The following is a 27,481-nucleotide window of genomic DNA, read 5'->3' on the forward strand; positions in this document are numbered from 1 at the left end:
TTTTTCGTTAGTTGTAAAGTACACTGCTTTACTGTAATTAATACCAGCATTTATTAACAGCCACACTACTTTACTACACTACCACACTGCTTTACCACACTACTTTACTACACTACTACACTGCTTTACTGTAATTAATACCTGCATTTATTAACAGCCACACTACTTTACTACACTACTACACTGCTTTACTGTAATTAATACCTGCATTTATTAACAGCCACACTACTTTACTACACTACTACACTACTTTACTACATTACCACACTGCTTTACCACACTACTTTACTACACTGCTTTACTGTAATTAATACCTGCATTTATTAACAGCCACACTACTTTACTACACTACTAAACTGCTTTACCACACTGCTTTACTACACTACTTTACTACACTACTAAACTGCTTTACTACACTACTTTACTACACTACTAAACTGCTTTACTACACTACTTTACTACACTACTAAACTGCTTTACCACACTACTTTACTTCACTACTAAACTGCTTTACTACACTACTTTACTACACTACTAAACTGCTTTACCACACTACTTTACTACACTACTAAACTGCTTTACCACACTACTTTACTACACTACTTTACTACACTACCACACTGCTTTACCACACTACTTTACTACACTACTACACTGCTTTACCACACTACTTTACTACACTACTACACTGCTTTACTGTAATTAATACCTGCATTTATTAACAGCCACACTACTTTACTACACTACCACACTGCTTTACCACACTACTTTACTACACTACTAAACTGCTTTACCACACTACTTTACTACACTACTTTACTACACTACCACACTACTTTACTACACTACCACACTGCTTTACCACACTACTTTACTACACTACTAAACTGCTTTACTGTAATCAATACCTGCAATTTAATGCAGGAGAATTGGCGGGAGACAGCGGAGCAACAGGTTTTATTATACCGAACACACACTGTCTCCACACAGATATTTGCGATGCTTTTCACCGACAGCCCAACTCAATAATCAGCTGGGCCTACTGCCACACGTGCACTGTCTAAATTATGGGGTTCACAAATAGCGAGTTTGTGATTATTTTTGTTGTTTTTTTGACACAATCCACAGCTTTTTGGTTAAGTTTTTAAAAATTATTTTATTTATTTCTGCACAGACTGGAGTAATTTTATATATAATTTTGGCAAATTATATTTTAATTTATTTCCCTATTGGGACCCACCTCTAAGGCATTTCTCTCCTTGTTCTTTTGATTTTCAACTTTCTTTTCCGGAAGGCAAAGCAACCCGTCCTAGTTGTTGCATCTTTAGAGCTCCCTCTTTCCCATGCTAGTTGATGATCCCAGTCATATTAGCATCCCATGCTAGTTGATAATCCTAGTCATATTAGCATCCCATACTAGTTGATTATCCTAGTCAAATTAGCATCCCATACTAGTTGATTATCCTAGTCAAATTAGCATCCCATGCTAGTTGATGATCCTAGTCATATTAGCATCCCATGCTAGTTGATAATCCTAGTCATGTTAGCATCCCATGCTAGTTGATAATCCTAGTCATGTTAGCATCCCATGCTAGTTGATAATCCTAGTCATATTAGCATCCCATGCTAGTTGATTATCCTAGTCAAATTAGCATCCCATGCTAGTTGATGATCCTAGTCATATTAGCATCCCATGCTAGTTGATAATCCTAGTCATATTAGCATCCCATGCTAGTTGTTGCATCTTTAGATCTGCCCTCTAAGTTTCTGACAGAGATGAACGTCTCACGTGTTACATGGCACCTCAATCAGGTGTTCTGTCTAGAATGAGTTGCGTGTTTTGTAAATTTCTCATGCGGCGGCCGTTTTTTGTTACATGTAAATCTGTCTGGTCACGTTGTCCGGTGGCACATTTTCCTTAACGGAAACCCAGCTTTATAGATCAACATGACGGTCAAATGGATTCACATCTGCTCATATATCCGTGAACTAAAAGCCTTATTTTGCATTGTGATTTATATATAGGTCTGTAGCCTGTATAACATACTGCCATAGGCCTGTAGCCTGTATAACATACTGCCATAGGCCTGTAGCCTGTATAGCATACCCCCTATAGGCCTGTAGCCTGTATAACATACTGCCATAGGCCTGTAGCCTGTATAGCATACCCCCTATAGGCCTGTAGCCTGTATAGCATACCCCCTATAGGCCTGTAGCCTGTATAACATACCCCTATAGGCCTGTAGCCTGTATAACATACCCCCTATAGGCCTGTAGCCTGTATAGCATACCCCCTATAGGCCTGTAGCCTGCATAGCATACCCCCTATAGGCCTGTAGCCTGTATAGCATACCCCCTATAGCCCTATAGGCCTGTATAACATACCTCCTATAGGCCTGTATAACATACCCCCTACAGGCCTGTAGCCTGTATAGCATACCCCCATAGGCCTGTAGCCTGTATAGCATACCCCCTATAGGCCTGTAGCCTGTATAGCATACCCCCTATAGGCCTGTAGCCTGTATAGCATACCCCCTATAGGCCTGTAGCCTGTATAGCATACCCCCTATAGGCCTGTAGCCTGTATAGCATACCCCCTATAGGCCTGTAACCTGTATAACATACCCCTATAGGCCTGTAGCCTGTATAGCATACCCCCTATAGGCCTGTAGCCTGTATAACATACCCCTATAGGCCTGTAACCTGTATAACATACCCCTATAGGCCTGTAGCCTGTATAACATACTGCCATAGGCCTGTAGCCTGTATAGCATACCCCCTATAGGCCTGTAGCCTGTATAGCATACCCCCTATAGGCCTGTAGCCTGTATAGCATACCCCCTATAGGCCTGTAGCCTGTATAGCATACCCCCTATAGGCCTGTAGCCTGTATAGCATACCCCCTATAGGCCTGTAGCCTGTATAGCATACCCCCTATAGGCCTGTAGCCTGTATAGCATAGCCCTATAGGCCTGTATAACATACCCCCTATAGGCCTGTATAACATACCCCCTACAGGCCTGTATCCTACGGGCCTGTAGTTCACCCCCTGCGCTAATTATCAGGAGGACTTTTCCTGGACAGAGGAACCAGCAGCCAGCCTCTGTGACATCATCATCCTCATGCTAATGAAGGCTGACGTCATCATGGCTGAATGCTACATTAGCCACGCGCCGCCAGACACTGACTTACAGTTCATGGTGTGAGTGTGGATGCCCTGTTCTGACTGGGGGGTGAGGCCCCCACGTTCTGTATACTGGCTACGGCATCTGAAAATGGACAAACTGTACTATTTAAAAAAAAATGTACGGCTCTCCAAGTGGAAAACTGACAATCACCAACTTCTCCCACGTGGTGACCTCTGACCTCGCCCTACTAAGGAAATGACATTCATAACAGCATCTATTTGGGGGGGGGGTTGTACTTTCAGTTTATGATTGATATGATTGGTTGGCCATTAGCCCTTTCGGCCCCAATGAGTTCATATCTCATGAATGCATTCAGCTGGTATTTATGACTTCACATCTGGTAAATTCCCACCTCCCACATGGTTACAAACGTCACATCAGAGTGGAAACGTGTCCCAACATAACAATTCTGTCACAACAGACAATGCCAGGAACATTGAATGCCTTTTAATTTCCCGGCTTTACCCGAAACCAAAACATGACCTCAAAACCGCTTTAAGTACTGAACTATGGCTTTGTTGAACCCCGTGGGTCCCTGGAGCAGCCGGTAGGACTTCACCGTTATGACCCCGTGGTCCCTAGAGCAGCCGGTAGGACATTACCGTTATGACCCCGTGGTCCCTAGAGCAGCCGGTAGGACATTACCGTTATGACCCCGTGGTCCCTAGAGCAGCCGGTATGACTTTACCGTTATTATCCCGTGGTCCCTGGAGAAGCCGGTAGGACTTCACCGTTATGACCCCGTGGTCCCTAGAGCAGCCGGTATGACTTTACCGTTATGACCCCGTGGTCCCTAGAGCAGCCGGTAGGACATTACCGTTATGATCCCGTGGTCCCTAGAGCAGCCGGTATGACTTTACCGTTATTATCCCGTGGTCCCTGGAGAAGCCGGTAGGACTTCACCGTTATGACCCCGTGGTCCCTAGAGCAGCCGGTATGACTTTACCGTTATGACCCCGTGGTCCCTGGAGCAGCCGGTAGGACTTGTGGTGCGTTTTAGTGTCTAAGTATTGGGCCGTGGTGGAGGGGGCAGTAGGACTTGTGGTGTGTTGTAGTGTCTAAGTATTGAGCCGTGGTGGAGGGGGCAGTAGGACTTGTGGTGCGTTGTAGTGTCTAAGTATTGAGCCGTGGTGGAGGGGGCAGTAGTGCCGTGAAGCTGCTTGGTGTCAGACTGGCCTTTTTGTTCCCTTGGTGACCCTGAAGTCAACAAACTTTGAGTTCCCACGCTCGACCTGCTTCAGAAAGACCTCACCCTCCAACTCTCCCTCTTTATAGGCAGAGACGGGGGTTAGACTGAAAACGTTTTCGGGAGGGGGGGGGGGGGGGGGGGGGGGGGGGGGGGGGGGGGGGCGTTCTGGAAATTTGCCAACTATTAAAAAAAAAAAGTGTCTTGTCACATAAAAGTTGTGCATCCAGACTGATTAAACAAGGCTCCCAGAACCAAGTATCAGAGCCTGGACAAAAGTAGCAATACACTACATAGGGGGTAGGGTGCACGACGTAGGGGGTAGGGTGCACGACGTAGGGGGTAGGGTGCACGACGTAGGGGGTAGGGTGCACGACGTAGGGGGTAGGGTGCACGACGTAGGGGGTAGGGTGCACGACGTAGGGGGTAGGGTGCACGACGTAGGGGGTAGGGTGCACGACGTAGGGGGTAGGGTGCACGACGTAGGGGGTAGGGTGCACGACGTAGGGGGTAGGGTGCACGACCGTAGGGGGTAGGGTGCACGACCGTAGGGGGTAGGGTGCACGACGTAGGGGGTAGGGTGCACGACCGTAGGGGGTAGGGTGCACGACCGTAGGGGGTAGGGTGCACGACCGTAGGGGGTAGGGTGCACGACGTAGGGGGTAGGGTGCACGACCGTAGGGGGTAGGGTGCACAACGTAGGGGGTAGGGTGCACGACGTAGGGGGTAGGGTGCACGACGTAGGGGGTAGGGTGCACGACGTAGGGGGTAGGGTGCACGACCGTAGGGGGTAGGGTGCACGACGTAGGGGGTAGGGTGCACGACGTAGGGAGTAGGGCGCACCCTATTACGGAATAGAAACATGTTCTGGTCAGGAGCCCCAGAGACGGGGCCCAGTAGTCGGAGCCGCCCCCCCCCAGGAACACAAGGCCCTTGTGTGGTGTATATAGACCTAACGTCGCCCCCCCCTCCCCACTCTGCCTCTACAGGGAACCAGCCCATAGAAGACAGAACAGTGGATGGAAGAGCGCGAGAGAGAGTGAAGAGGACGGAGGTTAAGATACGGGCTGGTCGACAGGTAAGAACCTTTTTTTTTTTTTTGATATTTGACATCATCAACATGGGGCGGCAGCGTAGCCGAGTGGTTAGAGCGTTGGACTAGTAACCGAAAGGTTGCAAGTTCAAATCCCCGAGCTGACAAGGTACTTAAACCACTTAACTCAGTTAACCCTCCTAGGCCGTCATTGAAAATAAGAATTTGTTCTTAACCTCTCGGGGATAAATGGCCAACATCCAGTGAAAATAAATTACTATAAAAATTTTACTTTGATAAAATTCACACATTCAATATACCAAATTAAAGCTACACTTGTTGTCAATCCAGCCAATATGTCAGATTTCAAAAATGCTTTAGGGCGAAAGCAAACAATGCCATTATCTGAGGATAGCACCCTCAGTAAACAAAGAAATTAGAATTTGTTCTTATCTGACTTGCCTGGTTAAAAAGAGGCAGAATAATAATAAAAATCAACATAATACCCAGTTTTTAGAATTCTATTGATGTCTAATCTACCAGGACTGACACTATTGGCTGTCCTCTGTTTGAACCCTCCCCTTCTGGCCCTCTGAAGAGCCAATAGATTCTCTTCCTCGGGTTAGACGTACTGCTGTGGTTTGAACCCTCCCCTTCTGGCCCTCTGAAGAGCCAATAGATTCTCTGCCTCGGGTTAGACGTACTGCTGTGGTTTGAACCCTCCCCTTCTGGCCCTCTGAAGAGCCAATAGATTCTCTTCCTCGGGTTAGACGTACTGCTGTGGTTTGAACCCTCCCCTTCTGGCCCTCTGAAGAGCCAATAGATTCTCTGCCTCGGGTTAGACGTACTGCTGTGGTTTGAACCCTCCCCTTCTGGCCCTCTGAAGAGCCAATAGATTCTCTGCCTCGGGTTAGACGTACTGCTGTGGTTTGAACCCTCCCCTTCTGGCCCTCTGAAGAGCCAATAGATTCTCTGCCTCGGGTTAGACGTACTGCTGTGGTTTGAACCCTCCCCTTCTGGCCCTCTGAAGAGCCAATAGATTCTCTGCCTCGGGTTAGACGTACTGCTGTGGTCTGAACCCTCCCCTTCTGGCCCTCTGAAGAGCCAATAGATTCTCTGCCTCGGGTTAGACGTACTGCTGCTGTGGTTTGAACCCTCCCCTTCTGGCCCTCTGAAGAGCCAATAGATTCTCTGCCTCGGGTTAGACGTACTGCTGTGGTCTGAACCCTCCCCTTCTGGCCCTCTGAAGAGCCAATAGATTCTCTGCCTCGGGTTAGACGTACTGCTGCTGTGGTTTGAACCCTCCCCTTCTGGCCCTCTGAAGAGCCAATAGATTCTCTGCCTCGGGTTAGACGTACTGCTGTGGTTTGAACCCTCCCCTTCTGGCCCTCTGAAGAGCCAATAGATTCTCTGCCTCGGGTTAGACGTACTGCTGTGGTCTGAACCCTCCCCTTTTGGCCCTCTGAAGAGCCAATAGATTCTCTGCCTCGGGTTAGACGTACTGCTGTGGTCTGAACCCTCCCCTTCTGGCCCTCTGAAGAGCCAATAGATTCTCTGCCTCGGGTTAGACGTACTGCTGTGGTCTGAACCCTCCCCTTCTGGCCCTCTGAAGAGCCAATAGATTCTCTGCCTCGGGTTAGACGTACTGCTGTGGTTTGAACCCTCCCCTTCTGGCCCTCTGAAGAGCCAATAGATTCTCTTCCTCGGGTTAGACGTACTGCTGTGGTTTGAACCCTCCCCTTCTGGCCCTCTGAAGAGCCAATAGATTCTCTGCCTCGGGTTAGACGTACTGCTGTGGTTTGAACCCTCCCCTTCTGGCCCTCTGAAGAGCCAATAGATTCTCTTCCTCGGGTTAGACGTACTGCTGTGGTTTGAACCCTCCCCTTCTGGCCCTCTGAAGAGCCAATAGATTCTCTGCCTCGGGTTAGACGTACTGCTGTGGTTTGAACCCTCCCCTTCTGGCCCTCTGAAGAGCCAATAGATTCTCTGCCTCGGGTTAGACGTACTGCTGTGGTTTGAACCCTCCCCTTCTGGCCCTCTGAAGAGCCAATAGATTCTCTGCCTCGGGTTAGACGTACTGCTGTGGTTTGAACCCTCCCCTTCTGGCCCTCTGAAGAGCCAATAGATTCTCTGCCTCGGGTTAGACGTACTGCTGTGGTCTGAACCCTCCCCTTCTGGCCCTCTGAAGAGCCAATAGATTCTCTGCCTCGGGTTAGACGTACTGCTGCTGTGGTTTGAACCCTCCCCTTCTGGCCCTCTGAAGAGCCAATAGATTCTCTGCCTCGGGTTAGACGTACTGCTGTGGTCTGAACCCTCCCCTTCTGGCCCTCTGAAGAGCCAATAGATTCTCTGCCTCGGGTTAGACGTACTGCTGCTGTGGTTTGAACCCTCCCCTTCTGGCCCTCTGAAGAGCCAATAGATTCTCTGCCTCGGGTTAGACGTACTGCTGTGGTTTGAACCCTCCCCTTCTGGCCCTCTGAAGAGCCAATAGATTCTCTGCCTCGGGTTAGACGTACTGCTGTGGTCTGAACCCTCCCCTTCTGGCCCTCTGAAGAGCCAATAGATTCTCTGCCTCGGGTTAGACGTACTGCTGTGGTCTGAACCCTCCCCTTCTGGCCCTCTGAAGAGCCAATAGATTCTCTTCCTCGGGTTAGACGTACTGCTGCTGTGGTTTGAACCCTCCCCTTCTGGCCCCCTGAAGAGCCAATAGATTCTCTGCCTCGGGTTAGACGTACTGCTGCTGTGGTTTGAACCCTCCCCTTCTGGCCCTCTGAAGAGCCAATAGATTCTCTGCCTCGGGTTAGACGTACTGCTGCTGTGGTCTGAAGAGCCCTTTTAGAAGTGTTTTTGTTGTTGTTGAGAGTTTTGAAACTCTTGACGTGATGTAGAAACGTGTTGTTCTCTGAACATGGTCTTATACAACAACAACACAATGCTGCTATTATCTGGAGGTTTCCGTGGTAACGCAAGTAGCCTTGGTCTCTGGCTCGGCCCGGTAGCCTTGGTCTCTGGCTCGGCCCGGTAGCCTTGGTCTCTGGCTCGGCCCGGTAGCCTTGGTCTCTGGCTCGGCCCGGTAGCCTTGGCCCCCCGGCTCGGCCCGGTAGCCTTGGCCCCCCGGCTCGGCTCTTGTGTTTTACCCTACATCGTTTCCCAGGCAGGCGGGGGCCCCCTGAGACAACATGGTGGGCTGCAATCACAACACTAAGGGAGAATCTCAATTTAATTTCCTTTATTTTTATTTTTTTGTGTCCTTTCACCGCTGCCTCAACCCCCATTGGATGAGAAGATCAGAGGGGGGAGGGACATCCAACCTTCTCGTTCAATTGGTTTTGAGAAGGATAGATGTCCCTCCCCCTCTGATCTTCTCATCTAATTGGTTTTGAGAAGGTGGTGAGGAAAGAGAACGTGAGAAATCAAGGAAATTACATTTTTTTTAAATAATTAGAATTCTTAAGTTTTTAGGCCTACTTCCTTTTTAATTGAGGAAATGGAACAGAATTGACCTGCTGAACTCTGGTGGGAGAACCAATGGAGCTGGGGGGCAGTGTGCCCAGACCAGGCCAATGGGTTGTTTTTACTGGTTGGAGTGATACAGTTGATCATCAGGCAGGGTTTGAGTCAGGAGTGGGTCTCAGTAGCAGAGTTAACTTATCTCCTGTCTTAGACAGCCACAGCCGGGTCCCCAACACAGAGTAGCTACTAGCTAGTTACATGTTGTTAGCCTAGCTGTTCTGCAGGGTAGCTACTAGCTAGGTACTTGTTGTTAGCCTAGCTGTTCTGCAGGGTAGCTACTAGCTAGGTACTTGTTGTTAGCCTAGCTGTTCTGCAGGGTAGCTACTAGCTAGGTACTTGTTGTTAGCCTAGCTGTTCTGCAGGGTAGCTACTAGCTAGGTACTTGTTGTTAGCCTAGCTTTTCTGCAGGGTAGCTACTAGCTAGTTACATGTTGTTAGCCTAGCTGTTCTGCAGGGTAGCTACTAGCTAGTTAGATGTTGTTAGCCTAGCTGTTCTGCAGGGTAGCTACTAGCAAGTTACATGTTGTTAGCCTAGCTGTTCTGCAGGGAAGCCAGTAGCTAGTTATATGTTGTTAGCCTAGCTGTTCTGCAGGGTAGCTACTATCAAGTTACATGTTGTTAGCCTAGTGGTTCTGCAGGGAAGCCAGTAGCTAGTTATATGTTGTTAGCCTAGATAGTCAGAGGACAGACCTGTCTATCCACCTCTTTCCTGTCTTCTAGTTGTTTCTAGTCAGTTTATTTTAGTACAGGGTTGTGTTCCTGTTGTGTTGTCTCCTCTGTCACTCTGTCGATTAGCTGTTAGGCTAAACCCCCCCGCTGGTCCTGACGAGCCACGGGGGGGTGCAGGCTTTCATTCCAGCCCTGCTGTAAAACACATCAGCTTCAGATACACCTGTGCCACCAGACTGAATGACCATGATTAGTTCAGCATTGGAAACAGATATGTTAGTGAAGGGCTGGAACAAAATCCTGCACACCCAGTCAGGGGTTGACACGAACGTCTTCAGCCTCTTGTCCTTTCAGACACTCCCTCATCTCTCTTCCTCTCCGTTCTCTCTCTTCCTCTGTTCTCTCTCTTCCTCTCCGTTCTCTCTCTTCCTCTCCTCCGTTCTCTCTCTTCCTCTCCTCTCCGTGCTCTCTCTTCCTCTCCTCTCCGTTCTCTCTCTTCCTCTCCGTTCTCTCTCTTCCTCTCCGTTCTCTCTCTTCCTCTCCGTTCTCTCTCTTCCTCTCCGTTCTCTCTCTTCCTCTCCTCTCCGTTCTCTCTCTTCCTCTCCTCTCCGTTCTCTCTCTTCCTCGCCTCTCCGTTCTCTCTCTTCCTCGCCTCTCCGTTCTCTCTTCCTCTCCTCTCCGTTCTCTCTCCTCTCCGTTCTCTCTCTCCTCTCCGTTCTCTCTCTCCTCTCCGTTCTCTCTCTTCTTTCCTCTCCGTTCTTTCTCTTCTCTCCTCTCCGTTCTTTCTCTTCTCTCCTCTCCGTTCTCTCTCTTTCTCTTTCTCTCCGTTCTCTCTCTTTCTCTTCCTCTCCGTTCTCTCTCTTTCTCTTCCTCTCCGTTCTCTCTCTTTCTCTTCCTCTCCGTTCTCTCTCTTTCTCTTCCTCTCCTTTCTCTTCCTCTCCGTTCTCTCTCTTTCTCTTCCTCTCCGTTCTCTCTCTTTCTCTTCCTCTCCTTTCTCTTCCTCTCCGTTCTCTCTCTTTCTCTTCCTCTCCGTTCTCTCTCTTTCTCTTCCTCTCCGTTCTCTTCCTCTCTGTTCTCTCTCTCTCTTCCTCTCCGTTCTCTCTCTTTCTCTTCCTCTCCGTTCTCTCTCTTTCTCTTCCTCTCCGTTCTCTCTCTTTCTCTTCCTCTCCGTTCTCTTCCTCTCCGTTCTCTTCCTCTCCGTTCTCTTCCTCTCCGTTCTCTCTCTTTCTCTTCCTCTCCGTTCTCTCTCTTTCTCTTCCTCTCCGTTCTCTTCCTCTCCGTTCTCTTCCTCTCCGTTCTCTTCCTCTCCGTTCTCTCTCTTTCTCTTCCTCTCCGTTCTCTTCCTCTCTGTTCTCTCTCTCTCTTCCTCTCCGTTCTCTCTCTTTCTCTTCCTCTCCGTTCTCTCTCTTTCTCTTCCTCTCCGTTCTCTCTCTTTCTCTTCCTCTCCGTTCTCTTCCTCTCCGTTCTCTTCCTCTCCGTTCTCTTCCTCTCCGTTCTCTCTCTTTCTCTTCCTCTCCGTTCTCTTCCTCTCCGTTCTCTTCCTCTCCGTTCTCTTCCTCTCCGTTCTCTCTCTCTCTCTTCCTCTCCGTTCTCTCTCTCTCTCTTCCTCTCTGTTCTCTCTCTCTCTTCCTCTCTCTTCCTCTTCCTCTCCTCTCCCTGGTTTGACTCGTCGAGCCGGCAATGTGGAAAAATCCGCCGTTCTGCCCTTTGAGCAGTTAAACCCCCAAAACAACAACATACCAGCACCTAGTCCACATACCAGCACCTAGTCCACATACCAGCACCTAGTCCACATACCAGCACCTAGTCCACATACCAGCACCTAGTCCACATACCAGCACCTAGTCCACATACCAGCACCTAGTCCACATACCAGCACCTAGTCCACATACCAGCACCTAACTCGGCACCTAGTCCACATACCAGCACCTAACCCAGCACCTAGTCCACATACCAGCACCTAACCCAGCACCTAGTCCACATACCTTTACCTAACCCAGCACCTAGTCCACATACCAGCACCCAGTCCACATACCAGCACCTAGTCCACATTCCAACACCTAGTCCACATACCAACGCCTAACCTAACACCTAGTCCACCTACCAGTCCACATACCTTTACCTAACCCAACACCTAGTCCACACACCAACACCTGACCCAGTACCTAGTCCACATACCAACAACTAGTCCACATGCCTAACCCAACACCTAGTCCACCCACCAACACCTAGTCCAACACCTAACCCAACATCTAGTCCTCATACCAACACCTAGTCCACATTCCAACACATAACCCAACACCTAGTCCACATCCCAAAACCTATCTCTCTTCCACCTAGCTTCTCTCTCGCTCTGTCTCTCTGAGGTTTTGTTGCCATGGAGTCAGATCATTTTCTAAGCCTGTTGTAGAACAGCGACTAGAGTTCCCTGTTCTCACAGTCATCAGAGTTGAGGAGGGGACTAACACACCTGTGACCGTTATGGTATCTCTCCTCTCTGGGCTCTTGGCCGTGTTTACAAACAGACACACACATTCTGTTCTCCTAGAGGTGGTGTGGAATTACCAGACTGACGCTACACTGCCCGGTGTCCATGATATTCTCCTGGGAGGGAGGGAGGATCACTGTCACTAAGTGTGTTGCGTCTGTGTTAGTCAGTGGATCAGGAGAAGTGTGGAGGCAGCCAGCCAGCCAGCTGAAAGGTTTTAGAAGATACTGGAGGAAGAGAGGATGAGGAAGTAGGAGAAGTTCTGTTGTCTGACACTCACATCAAAGTACACAAGAGTATCCAACCTAACTCCTTCCTCTTCTTCTCCTTCCTCTTCTTCTCCTTCCTCTTCTTCTCCTTCCTCTTCTTCTCCTTCTTCTTCTCCTTCCTCTTCTTCTCCTTCCTCTTCTTCTCCTTCCTCTTCTTCTCCTTCCTCTTACCCCTCCCTTTTCCTTCCTTCCTCTTCTTCTCCTTCCTCTTCCTCCTCCCTCTTCCTCCTTCCTCCTCCCTCCTCTCCTCCTCTGCAGTGTCAGAACATATCAAATCCAGGCAGACTCCTGCTCCTTGGCCTGCCAATCTGAACGACAACCTCCCCACTACACACACACACACACACACACACACACTACTCCGAGCATCTTCAGCGATGCCAACAGGGTCCCAGCCAGCTGCCAGCCCCTCTCCCAGCCTGCCCCTGTGTGCCCAGCCCTGAGCCCTAACCACAAACTGACCCCGTGGCTCTAGGAACCCCCCCCAGTGCAGCTGTCCTCCACACAGCCAGGTGGCGCCCTGACCCGCCGCCGGACAGGCAGCGCTACTAACAGGTAATACAATGTAGATTAGATTACTATAAACATTACCTCACCTAGACTACATCCTGGCTCTGTTTAGTCCACTACTGTTAGTAACATTACCTCACCTAGACTACATCTGGAATGGCTCTGTTTAGTCCACTACTGTTAGTAACATTACCTCACCTAGACTACATCCTGGCTCTCTACTCTGTTTAGTCCACTACTGTTAGTAACATTACCTCACCTAGACTACATCCTGGCTCTCTACTCTGTTTAGTCCACTACTGTTAGTAACATTACCTCACCTAGACTACATCTGGAATGGCTCTGTTTAGTCCACTACTGTTACCAACATTACCTCACCTAGACTACATCTGGAATGGCTCTGTTTAGTCCACTACTGTTACCAACATTACCTCACCTAGACTACATCTGGAATGGCTCTGTTTAGTCCACTACTGTTAGTAACTTTACCTCACCTAGACTACATCCTGGCTCTGTTTAGTCCACTACTGTTAGTAACTTTACCTCACCTAGACTACATCCTGGCTCTCTACTCTGTTTAGTCCACTACTGTTAGTAACATTCCCTCACCTAGACTACATCCTGGCTCTCTACTCTGTTTAGTCCACTACTGTTACCAACATTCCCTCACCTAGACTACATCCTGGCTCTCTACTCTGTTTAGTCCACTACTGTTAGTAACATTACCTCACCTAGACTAGATCCTGGCTCTCTACTCTGTTTAGTCCACTACTGTTACCAACATTACCTCCCCTAGACTACATCCTGGCTCTGTTTAGTCCACTACAGTTAGTAACATTACCTCACCTAGACTACATCCTGGCTCTCTACTCTGTTTAGTCCACTACTGTTAGTAACATTACCTCACCTAGACTACATCTGGAATGGCTCTGTTTAGTCCACTACTGTTACCAACATTACCTCCCCGAGACTACATCCTGGCTCTGTTTAGTCCACTACTGTTAGTAACATTACCTCACCTAGACTACATCCTGGCTCTCTACTCTGTTTAGTCCACTACTGTTAGTAACATTACCTCACCTAGACTACATCTGGAATGGCTCTGTTTAGTCCACTACTGTTACCAACATTACCTCACCTAGACTACATCTGGAATGGCTCTGTTTAGTCCACTACTGTTACCAACATTACCTCCCCTAGACTACATCTGGAATGGCTCTGTTTAGTCCACTACTGTTACCAACATTACCTCCCCTAGACTACAACTGGAATGCACTGTCAACACTAAGGTCCTCTGTCTCAGTAGGTTAGTACTGTCAACACCAAGGTCCTCTATCAGTAGGTTAGTACTGTCAACACTAAGGTCCTCTGTCTCAGTAGGTTAGTACTGTCAACACCAAGGTCCTCTGTCAGTAGGTTAGTACTGTCAACACTATGGCCCTCTATCAGTAGGTTAGTACTGTCAACACTAAGGTCCTCTATCAGTAGGTTAGTACTGTCAACACTAAGGTCCTCTGTCTCAGTAGGTTAGTACTGTCAACACTAAGGTCCTCTGTCTCAGTAGGTTAGTACTGTCAACACCAAGGTCCTCTGTCAGTAGGTTAGTACTGTCAACACTATGGCCCTCTATCAGTAGGTTAGTACTGTCAACACTAAGGTCCTCTATCAGTAGGTTAGTACTGTCAACACCAAGGTCCTCTATCAGTAGGTTAGTACTGTCAACACTATGGCCCTCTATCAGTAGGTTAGTACTGTCAACACCAAGGTCCTCTATCAGTAGGTTAGTACTGTCAACACCAAGGTCCTCTATCAGTAGGTTAGTACTGTCAACACCAAGGTCCTCTGTCAGTAGGTTAGTACTGTCAACACCAAGGTCCTCTGTCTCAGTATGGTGGTCTGTTTGAAACGTGTTGGTATTTACAGACTCGGTCAGCGAGAGGTTGAAAATGTCAGTGAAGACACTTACCAGTTTGTCAGCGTATGCTCTGAGTACACATCCTGAGGACACGTCCTGGTAATCCGTCTGGCCCCGCGGCCACCTGTTTAAAGGTGTTGCTCACATCGGCTGCAGAGAGCGTGATCACACAGTCATCCGGAACAGCGGGTGCTCTCATGCATGCTTCATTGTTGCTTGCCTCGAGGCGATCATAAAAGGCATTTAGCTCGTCTGGTAGGCCCTCGTCACTGGGCAGCTCGCGGCTGTGTTTCCCTTCGTAGTCCGTAATAGTTTGAAAGCCCCCTGCCACATCCGATGAGCTTCAGAGCCGATTTCTTATAAGCGTCCGGATTAGTGTCCCGCTCCTTGAAAGCGGCAGCTTTAGCTTTTAGCCTTTAGCTTTCTAGCCTTTAGCTTTTAGCCTTTAGCTTTCTAGCCTTTAGCTTTCTAGCCTTTAGCTTTCTGGCCTTTAGCTTTCTAGGCTTTAGCTTTCTGGCCTTTAGCTTTCTGGCCTTTAGCTTTCTGGCCTTTAGCCTTTAGCTTTCTAGCCTTTAGCTTTCTAGCCTTTAGCCTTTAGCTTTCTAGCCTTTAGCTTTCTGGCCTTTAGCTTTCTAGCCTTTAGCTTTCTGGCCTTTAGCTTTCTGGCCTTTAGCTTTCTAGCCTTTAGCTCTCTGGCCTTTAGCTTTCTAGCCTCTAGCCTTTAGCCCTATCCTTAGCCTCTAGCCTTTAGCCTTATCCTTTAGCCTTTAGCCATATCCTTAGCCTCTAGCCTTTAGCCCTATCCTTTAGCCTTTAGCCCTATCCTTTAGCCTTTAGCTAGAGCTGACAGTATTGTCTGTAGTATTTGTCTCTTCTTGTAAACCTGCTTTATTTCTTCGTCTGCTTTTCTTCCTGACGCTGTTTTAACATTTTAATGGTGTTTTTCTTCTATCCCTTGTCTCTCTCGCTATCCTCCTCTCTCGCTATCCTCCTCTCTCTCTATCCTCCTCTCTCGCTGTCCTCCTCTCTCGCTGTCCTCCTCTCTCGCTACCCTCCTCTCTCGCTACCCTCCTCTCTCGCTACCCTCCTCTCTCGCTACCCTCCTCTCTCGCTACCCTCCTCTCTCGCTGGCCTCCTCTCTCGCTACCCTCCTCTCTCGCTACCCTCCTCTCTCGCTACCCTCCTCTCTCGCTGGCCTCCTCTCTCGCTGTCCTCCTCTCTCGCTAACCTCCTCTCTCTGTATCCTAGGCATGGCTCCAATTCGGGACTCGGTCAGCCACTCTCCTAACCAAACAGGTGACTACCTTTTTTATTTTACCCTTTGACCCTGACTCTTCTTCTCTCTTGTCTTCCTGGACCTCTCCCTGTCTTCCTGGACCTCTCCCTATACTACTCCAGTCAGACAAGGTCATTCCTGAATCCCAGTTCTCCCGCCCGCCCAGGTGCTCACGTTAACGTTGGCGGCTGTTATGTAGTCTCAGTGTGTCGGTCATTGTCTGATCTCTTCTCCTGTAGATCGTCTCACCTTGTTATTCAAGTTAAACTACCTTTAAACACAGCATGTGCTCCTACAAAGGTAGGGTTAGGGGTTAAAGGGTTAGGGTTAGGGTTAGGGTTAGGGGTTAAAGGGTTAGGGTTAGGGTTAGGGGTTAAAGGCACATAACAGTATGTGCTCCTACAAAGGTAGGGTTAGGGGTTAAAGGCACGGAACAGCATGTGCTCCTACAAAGGTAGGGTTAGGGGTTAAAGGCACATAACAGCATGTGCTCCTACAAAGGTAGGGTTAGGGGTTAAAGGCACATAACGGGAGAAAGGAGGAGGAGAGAACATTCTGACTGAGCAGGCAGACTAGACAACATTCAAGGAGAATTGGCAGCCATCGTGTGTGTGTGTGTGACTGGCGAGAATGAGCGTGGCTTTACAGAAAACCAAGGTGGTTAATTGCCAGAAGAGAAGAGCGGACACTGGAGACATGAAAGGGTTCATTTAGTTCTGAGGAAGAGGTTCTTGTCGTAAAATAACAAACAGCCCCCTCCCCCTTTCCCGTCTCTCCCCACCCTCCCCTGGGCCGGGTTAGAGGGACACGGGGACTGGGCCGGGTTAGAGGGACACGGGGACTGGGCCGGGTTAGAGGGACACAGGGACTGGGCCGGGTTAGAGGGACACGGGGACTGGGCCGGGTTAGAGGGACACGGGGACTGGGCCGGGTTAGAGGGACACAGGGACTGGGCCGGGTTAGAGGGACTGGGCTGGGTTAGAGAGACATCAGAGAGACATCACAGTACTTCTACAATGCACCTTTCCATCTTCTCACTCAGTAACAGGTGGTCTGGGTTCCATCCCTCCGTTTCCACCAATCCACACGTTAGAGGGGCGGGGACTGGGCCGGGTTAGACGTCTGGGTTCCATCCCTCCGTTTCCACCAATCCACACGTTAGAGGGGCGGGGACTGGGCCGGGTTAGATGTCTGGGTTCCATCCAATCCACACGTTAGAGGGGCTGGGTTAGACGTCTGGGTTCCCTCCCTCCGTTTCCACCAATCCACACGTTAGAGGGGCTGGGTTAGACGTCTGGGTTCCATCCCTCCGTTTCCACCAATCCACACGTTAGAGGGGCGGGGACTGGGCCGGGTTAGACGTCTGGGTTCCATCCCTCCGTTTCCACCAATCCACACGTTAGAGGGGCGGGGACTGGGCCGGGTTAGATGTCTGGGTTCCATCCCTCTGTTTCCACCAATCCACACGTTAGAGGGGCGGGGACTGGGCCGGGTTAGACGTCTGGGTTCCATCCCTCCGTTTCCACCAATCCACACGTTAGAGGGGCGGGGACTGGGCCGGGTTAGACGTCTGGGTTCCATCCCTCCGTTTCCACCAATCCACACGTTAGAGGGGCGGGGACTGGGCCGGGTTAGACGTCTGGGTTCCATCCCTCCGTTTCCACCAATCCACACGTTAGAGGGGCGGGGACTGGGCCGGGTTAGACGTCTGGGTTCCATCCCTCCGTTTCCACCAATCCACACGTTAGAGGGGCGGGGACTGGGCCGGGTTAGACGTCTGGGTTCCATCCCTCCGTTTCCACCAATCCACACGTTATAGGGGCGGGGACTGGGCTGGGTTAGACGTCTGGGTTCCATCCCTCCGTTTCCACCAATCCACACGTCAGATCAATGATTAGTGACAGAATGTCCTGGTGTGTTCTCATGTGAGCTAACCAAACCTCCACCACCACCCCGTCTCTCCGTCTTCCTGTCCCCAGGTTTGGACCATCCTGGCCTGGATTCTCAGTATGAGAGTTGCCCCTGGAGCTCTGGTTCTCCCTGCAGCAGAGACGGTAACTGGGACAAGGTGGGTACTCTCTGAGGTTCTCCAAACGTAAATACCTCCATGTTTGGTTTTCTCCTCTTGTATTTTAATCTTCAAACGTTATAATGTGATTCGGGAAACCCGTTCGGATGTCTCGCCAAAAATGGATCGGAAATCTGTTTTTCTGGTTGTTTTTGTAAATCCTTAACTGTAAAAAAAAAAAAACGATTGTATGATTTTACTTAATAAGGAACATTTCCAAGTTTAGTTTGCATTACCCAATGTGAAAACGGTAGCTCAAACTTCCCTGACCTCAAGAGTGTCGCAGCTGTCTGGTTTAGACAGAATAGTGAACTAGCTAGTTAGTAATGACATCAGACTGGTGAACTAGCTAGTTAGTAATGAAATCAGACTGGTGAACTAGCTAGTTAGTAATGAAATCAGACTGGTGAACTAGCTAGTTAGTAATGAAATCAGACTGGTTTAGACAGAATAGTGAACTAGCTAGTTAGTAATGAAATCAGACTGGTGAACTAGCTAGTTAGTAATGAAATCAGACTGGTTTAGACAGAATAGTGAACTAGCTAGTTAGACTGGTAACCCTAACCCTATTATAATCAGACTGGTGAACTAGCTAGTTAGCCTGCTAACCCTAACCCTATTATAATCAGACTGGTGAACTAGCTAGTTAGACTGGTAACCCTGGTAACCCTATTAATAAAAGTTGATTTTCTTTTCAAGGTGCTGGTAGACTCGGTCTGCAGCGACACGCCTTCCTCCTCCTCGTCCTCCTCGGCAGCCGGCAACGACCCCGAGCTCACCTCAGAATGCATGGACACGGACTCTGCCTCTAGTTCTGGCGGCTCGGAGAAGAACTTGGTCACCGCGATGACGTCGTCGTCGCCGCCGCCTCCCGGCGCTAAAGGGAACGGAGGCCGTAACGGGAACCACTTCTCCCCGTTGACTACCGGCGGCGTTCCTCCCGTTAGCAGCAATAACATCATAACGCGTAACGGGGCGGGGAAAGGCCCGTGGGGGTGCCTGGCCAACGTCGGCCCCAACGACGCCCCCGCCGACGGTAGCCACGGCAACAAGCCAAGCCCCTGGGCGTCGGCCAACGGTGCTGGTCTGACCCCCGGCACTCTGAACCCAAAAGTTAACCACAGTGCCTGGCCCGGTCCCCAGGGACCCTCCGGCTGTAAGATTGGCCAGCAGGGAGGCTCTCTGGGCTGGGAAGGGACACAACCGGACAGCCTCTCTCTGTCTGAACAGCCGCAGCACCTCCTCCTGAATGATACTACTATCAAGACTCGCCACCTTAACACGACCAACGGACCAAATAACACTACTAACGTCGTCGACACCTCCAGTTTACCAAACTCAGTGCACAGGAACGAGTCCGGCTCGGGGCTGCGTTCCTGGGGAGCGGGAGGAGGAGGAGGAGGAGGAGGAGCGGGGTCAGAGGTTGGAGAGCAGCTCTCCAACGGGACCCTGTCTGGCGCCCAGCACCCTCACAGCGAGGGCCTGGCAGGGGGCTTCTCTAAGCCCTGGGGGGCCTCGGGCCCTGGAGACACTGTGAACGGCCAGGGACAAGGCCAACCCTCCCCTGCTGCTGCTGTTTACAACAGTAAAACTAACAGCAAGGCCTCTGTAGGGAGGTGGGACTCTGCCTCTCCTCACAACCTGGGGACTGGAGGAGGGGCGAGCAATGGGAACGGACTGGGTCCTGCCGGGATCCCCCGACCATGGGGCAACGCCTCCTCCTCTTCTTCCTCTTCTTCCTCTGGCTCCTCCTCCAACAGGCAACCCCCCAATGGGGAGTGGAGCTCGTTGCCCGGTAACAAATCTCAGGATTCCGGCGACGGACGGAAGTCAGGGGGAGGAGCCAACGGCTGGAAGAGTCTTGAAGACGACGCCCTGAGGGTGGGAGGAGGAGGAGGAGGAGGACCTGCGAGCGTTGGGGCGTCTGGCGGCAGTGAGGGGAGCGGGGAGAGCTCTGGAGGCCGTAGCTTAGACAGGGACAGGAACGACCCCCGTCGACGAGGCCCCCTCCCTGGGTCTACTCAAGTCCTCTCCTGTTCAGACGTGGACCCCCGTGTCCTCTGCAACACCGGCTGGGGCCAGACCCCAGTACGCCAGAACACCGCCTGGGACGTCACCTCTCCCGCCCCCAGACCCGATGACAGGAAACCCGGTAACGGAGGCCCTGGCTGGGGCTCGAAAAGCCACGCCGCTCGTTCTCAGACCTCCAGCTCTGGAGGATGGCGTGGGGGGGACGGCCCGGGCAATACGGGCCCAGAGTCAGGAGGGTCTGGCTGGGTAGAGCAGAAGACCTTGTCTGGGTGTGGCGACAGAGACAACAAAGGTCCTGGAGGAGAGCGAGGATGGGACAACGGTAACCCTTCCTCTACCTGGGGAAACAGCCAGAAGGAGGACCTCTCCAACACCTGGATCAACCCTCCGAAACCCCAAAAGCAGGGCTGGGGGATGGGTGGTGGAGACCGCTCCAGAGGAGGAGGTGGAGGGAGCAGCTACTGGGGTCAGCCCCAGAAGACCAGCGTGTCTGGGGGATGGGACAACGACAGCGACCGTTCAGGGTCTGCAGGATGGGGCGAGCCAGGCCGCCCGGCCAACACCAACACACACCCCGACGGAAGCAGCGGCACCTGGGGTGGCAGCGGAGGGACCCCTGACCACCCCAGCAACCCTCACTCTGGCTGGGGGGAGCCCCCTGTATCCAACTCCGCCGGACACAAACCCCAGAACCACCAGACCCAGGGAGGGTGGGGCGAGCCAGCCATGAAGCCCGGCCACCCCTCTCAGAGCTGGGGAGACCCGGCCGAGTGGGGTCAAGGTTCAGACGCCAACCCGGACCCTAGAGGACCTCCACCAGGCGGTCCCCACCCCTCCAAACCCAGCGGCTGGACTGGGGTGGCGGTCCCAGCTGGACCCTCCCACAAGGAGGAGTCGTCGTCGACGGGGTGGGAGGAGCCTAGTCCAGAGTCGGTGAGGAGGAGGATGGAGATCGATGACGGCACCTCGGCGTGGGGAGACCCCAGCAAATACAACTGTAGCGGGGTCAATATGTGGAACAAGACCAGCCAATCAGAGCAGGATGCCATGGCCACGACCAAACCCCCCCAGCCCCAGCCCCCACCACCCCTGAACAACATGGCCAACAAGGACAAGACCTGCAGCTCTGGTGAGTGGAGGGAGCTGTACACACACACACACACACACACACACACACACACACACAGTGTCATCCACCTCCCCTTTGGTGTGTGTGTGTGTGTGTGTGTGTGTGTGTTTTAGGGTTGCGTCATCCTTCTGGAATGTTCTACAGCATTGATTATTCTCTCTGAGCTGTGAGTGCAGGCAGAAACACAGACCTTTGTTTGAACTGAAATACAGATAGTTCCAGGGGGGGGGGTAGACTGAGACCGGAAGGGGGTGAGAGAGAGACAGGAAGGGGGTAGACTGAGACAGGAAGGGGGTAGACTGAGACAGGAAGGGGGTGAGAGAGAGACAGGAAGGGGGTGAGAGAGAGACAGGAAGGGGGTGAGAGAGAGACAGGAAGGGGGTGAGAGAGAGACAGAAAGGGGGTGAGAGAGAGACAGAAAGGGGGGGAGAGAGAGACAGAAAGGGGGGGAGAGAGAGACAGAAAGGGGGGGAGAGAGAGACAGAAAGGGGGGGAGAGAGAGACAGAAAGGGGGGGAGAGAGAGACAGAAAGGGGGGGAGAGAGAGACAGAAAGGGGGGGAGAGAGAGACAGAAAGGGGGGAGATCTATAAAAATCACTCACAGGTCAGGGCTCTATAAATATCTGCATTGCAGAGAACGCAGACAGAATCATGGAATCCAGACATTGTATTGAACCTAGTAGGGAATCAAGTAAATGTATTGAACATAGGAGGGAATCAAGTAAATGTATTGAACCTAGGAGGGAATCAAGTAAATGTATTGAACCTAGGAGGGAATCAACTAAATGAATTGAACCTAGTAGGGAATCAAGTAAATGTATTGAACCTAGTAGGGAATCAAGTAAATGTATTGAACCTAGTAGGGAATCAACTAAATGCATTGAACCTAGTAGGGAATCAAGTAAATGTATTGAACCTAGTAGGGAATCAAGTAAATGTATTGAACCTAGGAGGGAATCAACTAAATGCATTGAACCTAGGAGGGAATCAACTAAATGTATTGAACCTAGTAGGGAATCAAGTAAATGTATTGAACCTAGTAAGGAATCACCTAAATGTATTGAACCTAGTAGGGAATCGACTAAATGTATTGAACATAGGAGGGAATCACCTAAATGTATTGAACATAGGAGGGAATCGACTAAATGTATTGAACCTAGTAGGGAATCAAGTAAATGTATTGAACCTAGTAGGGAATCAACTAAATGTATTGAACCTAGTAGGGAATCAACTAAATGTATTGAACCTAGTAAGGAATCACCTAAATGTATTGAACCTAGTAGGGAATCGACTAAATGTATTGAACCTAGTAGGGAATCGACTGACAACAGCCTCTTGCTAGGCGCTAAACAACAACGGCCTCTTGCCAGGCGCTAAACAGCAACGGCCTCTTGCCAGGCGCTAAACAACGGCCTCTTGCCAGGCGCTAAACAACGGCCTCTTGCCAGGCGCTAAACAACGGCCTCTTGCCAGGCGCTAAACAACGGCCTCTTGCCAGGCGCTAAACAACGGCCTCTTGCCAGGCGCTAAACAACGGCCTCTTGCCAGGCGCTAAACAACGGCCTCTTGCCAGGCGCTAAACAACGGCCTCTTGCCAGGGGCTAAACAACGGCCTCTTGCCAGGCGCTAAACAACGGCCTCTTGCCAGGCGCTAAACAACGGCCTCTTGCCAGGCGCTAAACAACGGCCTCTTGCCAGGCGCTAAACAACGGCCTCTTGCCAGGCGCTAAACAACGGCCTCTTGCCAGGCGCTAAACAACGGCCTCTTGCCAGGCGCTAAACAACGGCCTCTTGCCAGGGGCTAAACAACGGCCTCTTGCCAGGGGCTAAACGGTGGCCTCTTGCCGGGCGCTAAACAACGGCCTCATGCCGAGCGCTAAACAACGGCCTCATGCCGGGCGCTAAACAACGGCCTCTTGCTAGGCGCTAAACGGCGGCCTCTTGCTGGGTGCTAAACAACAGCCTCTTGCTAGGTGCTAAACAACGGCCTCTTGCTAGGCGCTAAACAACGGCCTCATGCTGGGCGCTAAACAACGGCCTCTTGCTAGGCGCTAAACAAAGGCCTCATGCTGTGCGCTAAACAACGGCCTCTTGCCGGGCGCTAAACAACGGCCTCTTGCCGGGCGCTAAACAACGGCCTCTTGCCGGGCGCTAAACAACGGCCTCTTGCCGGGCGCTAAACAACGGCCTCTTGCCGGGCGCTAAACAACGGCCTCTTGCCGGGCGCTAAACAACGGCCTCTTGCCGGGCGCTAAACAACGGCCTCTTGCCGGACGCTAAACAACGGCCTCATGCCGGGCGCTAAACAACGGCCTCTTGCCGGGCGCTAAACAACGGCCTCTTGCCGGGCGCTAAACAACGGCCTCTTGCCGGGCGCTAAACAACAACGGCCTCTTGCCGGGCGCTAAACAACAACGGCCTCTTGCCGGGCGCTAAACAACAACGGCCTCTTGCCGGGCGCTAAACAACAACGGCCTCTTGCCGGGCGCTAAACAACAACGGCCTCTTGCCGGGCGCTAAACAACGGCCTCTTGCCGGGCGCTAAACAACGGCCTCATGCCGGACGCTAAACAACGGCCTCATGCTGGGCGCTAAACGGCGGCCTCTTTCTGGGCGCTTACTGGAATTAAAGGGGGAAAATGGAAACCTGGATAAACAAAATGATGAAACTGAATTTGGGGAAACTACACTATCTGTTATTGATCTATAAACCCAGCTAGTCTGTTATTGATCTAGAAACCCAGCTAGTCTGTTAATGATCTAGAAACTCAGCTAGTCTGTTATTGATCTAGAAACCCAGCTAGTCTGTTATTGATCTAGAAACCCAGCTAGTCTGTTATTGATCTAGAAACCCAGCTAGTCTGTTATTGATCTAGAAACTCAGCTAGTCTGTTATTGATCTAGAAACCCAGCTAGTCTGTTATTGATCTATAAACCCAGCTAGTCTGTTATTGATCTATAAACCCAGCTAGTCTGTTATTGATCTATAAACCCAGCTAGTCTGTTATTGATCTAGAAACCCAGCTAGTCTGTTATTGATCTAGAAACTCAGCTAGTCTGTTATTGATCTAGAAACCCAGCTAGTCTGTTATTGATCTAGAAACCCAGCTAGTCTGTTATTGATCTAGAAACCCAGCTAGTCTGTTATTGATCTATAAACCCAGCTAGTCTGTTATTGATCTAGAAACCCAGCTAGTCTGTTATTGATCTAGAAACCCAGCTAGTCTGTTATTGATCTAGAAACCCAGCTAGTCTGTTATTGATCTAGAAACCCAGCTAGTCTGTTATTGATCTAGAAACCCAGCTAGTCTGTTATTGATCTAGAAACCCAGCTAGTCTGTTATTGATCTAGAAACCCAGCTAGTCTGTTATTGATCTAGAAACCCAGCTAGTCTGTTATTGATCATCTCAGTCTAGAAACCCAGCTAGTCTGTTATTGATCATCTCAGTCTATAAACCCAGCTAGTCTGTTATTGATCTAGAAACCCAGCTAGTCTGTTATTGATCGTCTGAGTGAGTACAACAGCAGAGTTGAGAAGGTACAAGGTTACCTGCCATTTACGAAACTCCACCTCACATACCTCTCTCTCTCCCCTCTCTCTCTCCTCCCCCCTCCCCTCTCTCTCCCCCCTCCCCTCTCTCTCTCCTCCCCCCTATCTCTCTCCTCCCCCCTCTCTCTCTCCTCCCCCCTCCCCTCTCTCTCTCCTCCCCCCTCTCTCTCTCCTCCCCCCTCCCCTCTCTCTCTCCTCCCCCCTCCCCTCTCTCTCTCCTCTCCCCTCTCTCTCTCCCCCCTCCCCTCTCTCTCTCCTCCCCCCTCTCTCTCTCCTCCCCCCTCTCTCTCTCCTCCCCCCTCCCCCTCTCTCTCTCCTCCCCCCTCCCCCTCTCTCTCTCCTCCCCCTCTCTCTCTCCTCCCCCCTCTCTCTCCTCCCCCCTCTCTCTCTCTCCTCCTCCCTCTCTCCTCCTCCCCCCTCTCTCTCTTACCCCTCTCTCTCTCCTACTACCTCTCCCCCCCTCTCTCTCCTACTCCCCCTCTCTCTCTCTCCTACGGTCTCTCCTCCTTTCTCTCTCCTCCTCCCCCTCTCTCTCCTCCTCCAGGTTGGGGTGAACAGTACACAGGTCCCCAGAAGATGGAGTCAGGAACGTGGGGTGATCCGCCAGGCCCCCCCGTCTCTGTGGACAACGGGACATCGGCCTGGGGGAAACCCATGGACACCAGCTCCACCTGGGAGGAGCTGAGAGACAGAGGGGACAACTCTGCGACAGGAGGCTGGGAAGGACCTGGAGCACAGAACCACCACAAACCTGGTAAGACACACATACACACACACAGACCAACCTGGTGAGACAGATACACACACACCCATCTCCTCGTCTCTCTCCAGGCCCCCTCGTCCCCTCGTGTCTCTCTCTCCAGGTCCCCTCGTGTTTCTCTCTCCAGGTCCCCTCGTGTCTCTCTCTCCAGGTCCCCTCGTGTCTCTCTCTCCAGGTCCCCTCGTGTCTCTCTCTCCAGGTCCCCTCGTGTTTCTCTCTCCAGGTCCCCTCGTGTCTCTCTCTCCAGGTCCCCTCGTGTGTCTCTCTCTCCAGGCCCCCTCGTGTCTCTCTCTCCAGGCCCCCTCGTGTCTCTCTCTCCAGGCCCCCTCGTGTCTCTCTCTCCAGGTCCCCTCGTGTCTCTCTCTCCAGGTCCCCTCGTGTCTCTCTCTCCAGGCCCCCTCGTGTCTCTCTCTCCAGGTCCCCTCGTCTCTCTCTCTCTCCAGGTCCCCTCGTCTCTCTCTCCAGGTCCCCTCGTGTCTCTCTCTCCAGGCCCCCTCGTGTCTCTCCAGGCCCCCTCGTGTCTCTCTCTCCAGGCCCCCTCGTGTGTCTCTCTCTCCAGGCCCCCTCGTGTGTCTCTCTCTCCAGGCCCCCTCGTGTCTCTCTCTCCAGGCCCCCTCGTGTGTCTCTCTCTCCAGGCCCCCTCGTGTGTCTCTCTCCAGGCCCCCTCGTGTCTCTCTCTCCAGGCCCCCTCGTGTCTCTCTCTCCAGGCCCCCTCGTGTCTCTCTCTCCAGGCCCCCTCGTGTCTCTCTCTCCAGGCCCCCTCGTGTCTCTCTCTCCAGGCCCCCTCGTGTGTCTCTCTCTCCAGGCCCCCTCGTGTGTCTCTCTCTCCAGGCCCCCTCGTGTGTCTCTCTCTCCAGGCCCCCTCGTGTGTCTCTCTCTCCAGGCCCCCTCGTGTGTCTCTCTCTCCAGGCCCCCTCGTGTCTCTCTCTCCAGGCCCCCTCGTGTCTCTCTCTCCAGGCCCCCTCGTGTCTCTCTCTCCAGGCCCCCTCGTGTCTCTCTCTCCAGGCCCCCTCGTGTCTCTCTCTCCAGGCCCCCTCGTGTCTCTCTCTCCAGGCCCCCTCGTGTGTCTCTCTCTCCAGGCCCCCTCGTGTGTCTCTCTCTCCAGGTCCCCTCGTGTCTCTCTCTCCAGGCCCCCTCGTGTGTCTCTCTCTCCAGGCCCCCTCGTGTGTCTCTCTCTCCAGGCCCCCTCGTGTGTCTCTCTCTCCAGGCCCCCTCGTGTGTCTCTCTCTCCAGGTCCCCTCGTGTCTCTCTCCAGGTCCCCTCGTGTCTCTCTCCAGGTTTAATCCCTTCGTCCTCTCTCCACCCTCCAGGTCCCAAGCCCATGCAGCAGGAGAGTAGTACCTGGTGTGGGGAGGAGGTGTCGTGCCAGGCCAGTTGGGAACAGGAGGAGGAGGTGGAGATCGGGATGTGGAGCAACACCCCAAGTCACCGAGACCGGGACAGAGACGGTCACAGAGAGAACCACAGAGACCGGGACAGAGACGGTCACAGAGAGAACCACAGAGACGGCCACGGTCAGGACAACAGGAACAACGGGCCACAGCAACACAGCTGGAACTACATGAAGAAAATCCCTCCCAAGGTATTACTGAGGCTTCTAGCTGTGGGTCAACTTCTAGGCTTTTACTGGAGCTATGTTAACCTGGTCTCTCTGTGTGGGTTATTAACCTGGTCTCTCTGTGTGGGTCAACTTCTAGGCTTTTACTGGAGTTATATTAACCTGGTCTCTCTGTGTGGGTTATTAACCCGGGTCTCTCTGTGTAGGTTATTAACCCGGGGGTCTCTCTGTGTAGGTTATTAACCTGGTCTCTCTGTGTAGGTTATTAACCTGGGGGTCTCTCTGTGTAGGTTATTAACCTGGGGGTCTCTCTGTGTAGGTTATTAACCTGGTCTCT

The 27,481-nt window shown here is 51.6% G+C and overlaps 1 protein-coding gene and 1 long non-coding RNA gene across 11 annotated transcripts in view; one reads left to right on the plus strand and one right to left on the minus strand.

The window, feature by feature from the left end:
* LOC110517481 (trinucleotide repeat-containing gene 6A protein) overlaps window positions 1–27,481 on the plus strand; it is an 84,682-nt gene that overhangs the window by 18,321 nt on the left and 38,880 nt on the right. For 5 of the 9 annotated variants that reach the window (XM_036972127.1, XM_036972128.1, XM_036972123.1 and 2 more), the window contains 7 exons: window positions 5,364–5,452; window positions 12,605–12,901; window positions 16,020–16,067; window positions 18,027–18,115; window positions 18,815–21,275; window positions 25,371–25,580; window positions 26,897–27,168. In XM_036972127.1, the coding sequence (XP_036828022.1) occupies window positions 16,022–16,067; window positions 18,027–18,115; window positions 18,815–21,275; window positions 25,371–25,580; window positions 26,897–27,168 (3,078 nt within the window). In that variant the 5' untranslated portion in view covers window positions 5,364–5,452; window positions 12,605–12,901; window positions 16,020–16,021. The remainder of the gene's footprint in view (window positions 1–5,363; window positions 5,453–12,604; window positions 12,902–16,019; window positions 16,068–18,026; window positions 18,116–18,814; window positions 21,276–25,370; window positions 25,581–26,896; window positions 27,169–27,481) is intronic. The other 4 variants (XM_036972124.1, XM_036972126.1, XM_036972130.1 and 1 more) reach the window with 2 other exon arrangements.
* Window positions 13,161–14,017, minus strand: LOC118947065. 2 transcript variants are annotated; one of them, XR_005041680.1, is made up of 3 exons: window positions 13,698–14,017; window positions 13,405–13,643; window positions 13,161–13,292 (listed from the first exon to the last, which is right to left on the minus strand). It is a non-coding gene; the product is annotated as an uncharacterized LOC118947065 (long non-coding RNA). The 2 variants fall into 2 exon arrangements; XR_005041679.1 differs by having other exon boundaries at window positions 13,163–13,292; window positions 13,405–13,816; window positions 13,871–14,017.

This window comes from Oncorhynchus mykiss, unplaced genomic scaffold (genome assembly GCF_013265735.2).
Source record: "Oncorhynchus mykiss isolate Arlee unplaced genomic scaffold, USDA_OmykA_1.1 un_scaffold_120, whole genome shotgun sequence".
In the NCBI taxonomy this organism is placed as follows: Eukaryota; Metazoa; Chordata; class Actinopteri; order Salmoniformes; family Salmonidae; genus Oncorhynchus; species Oncorhynchus mykiss.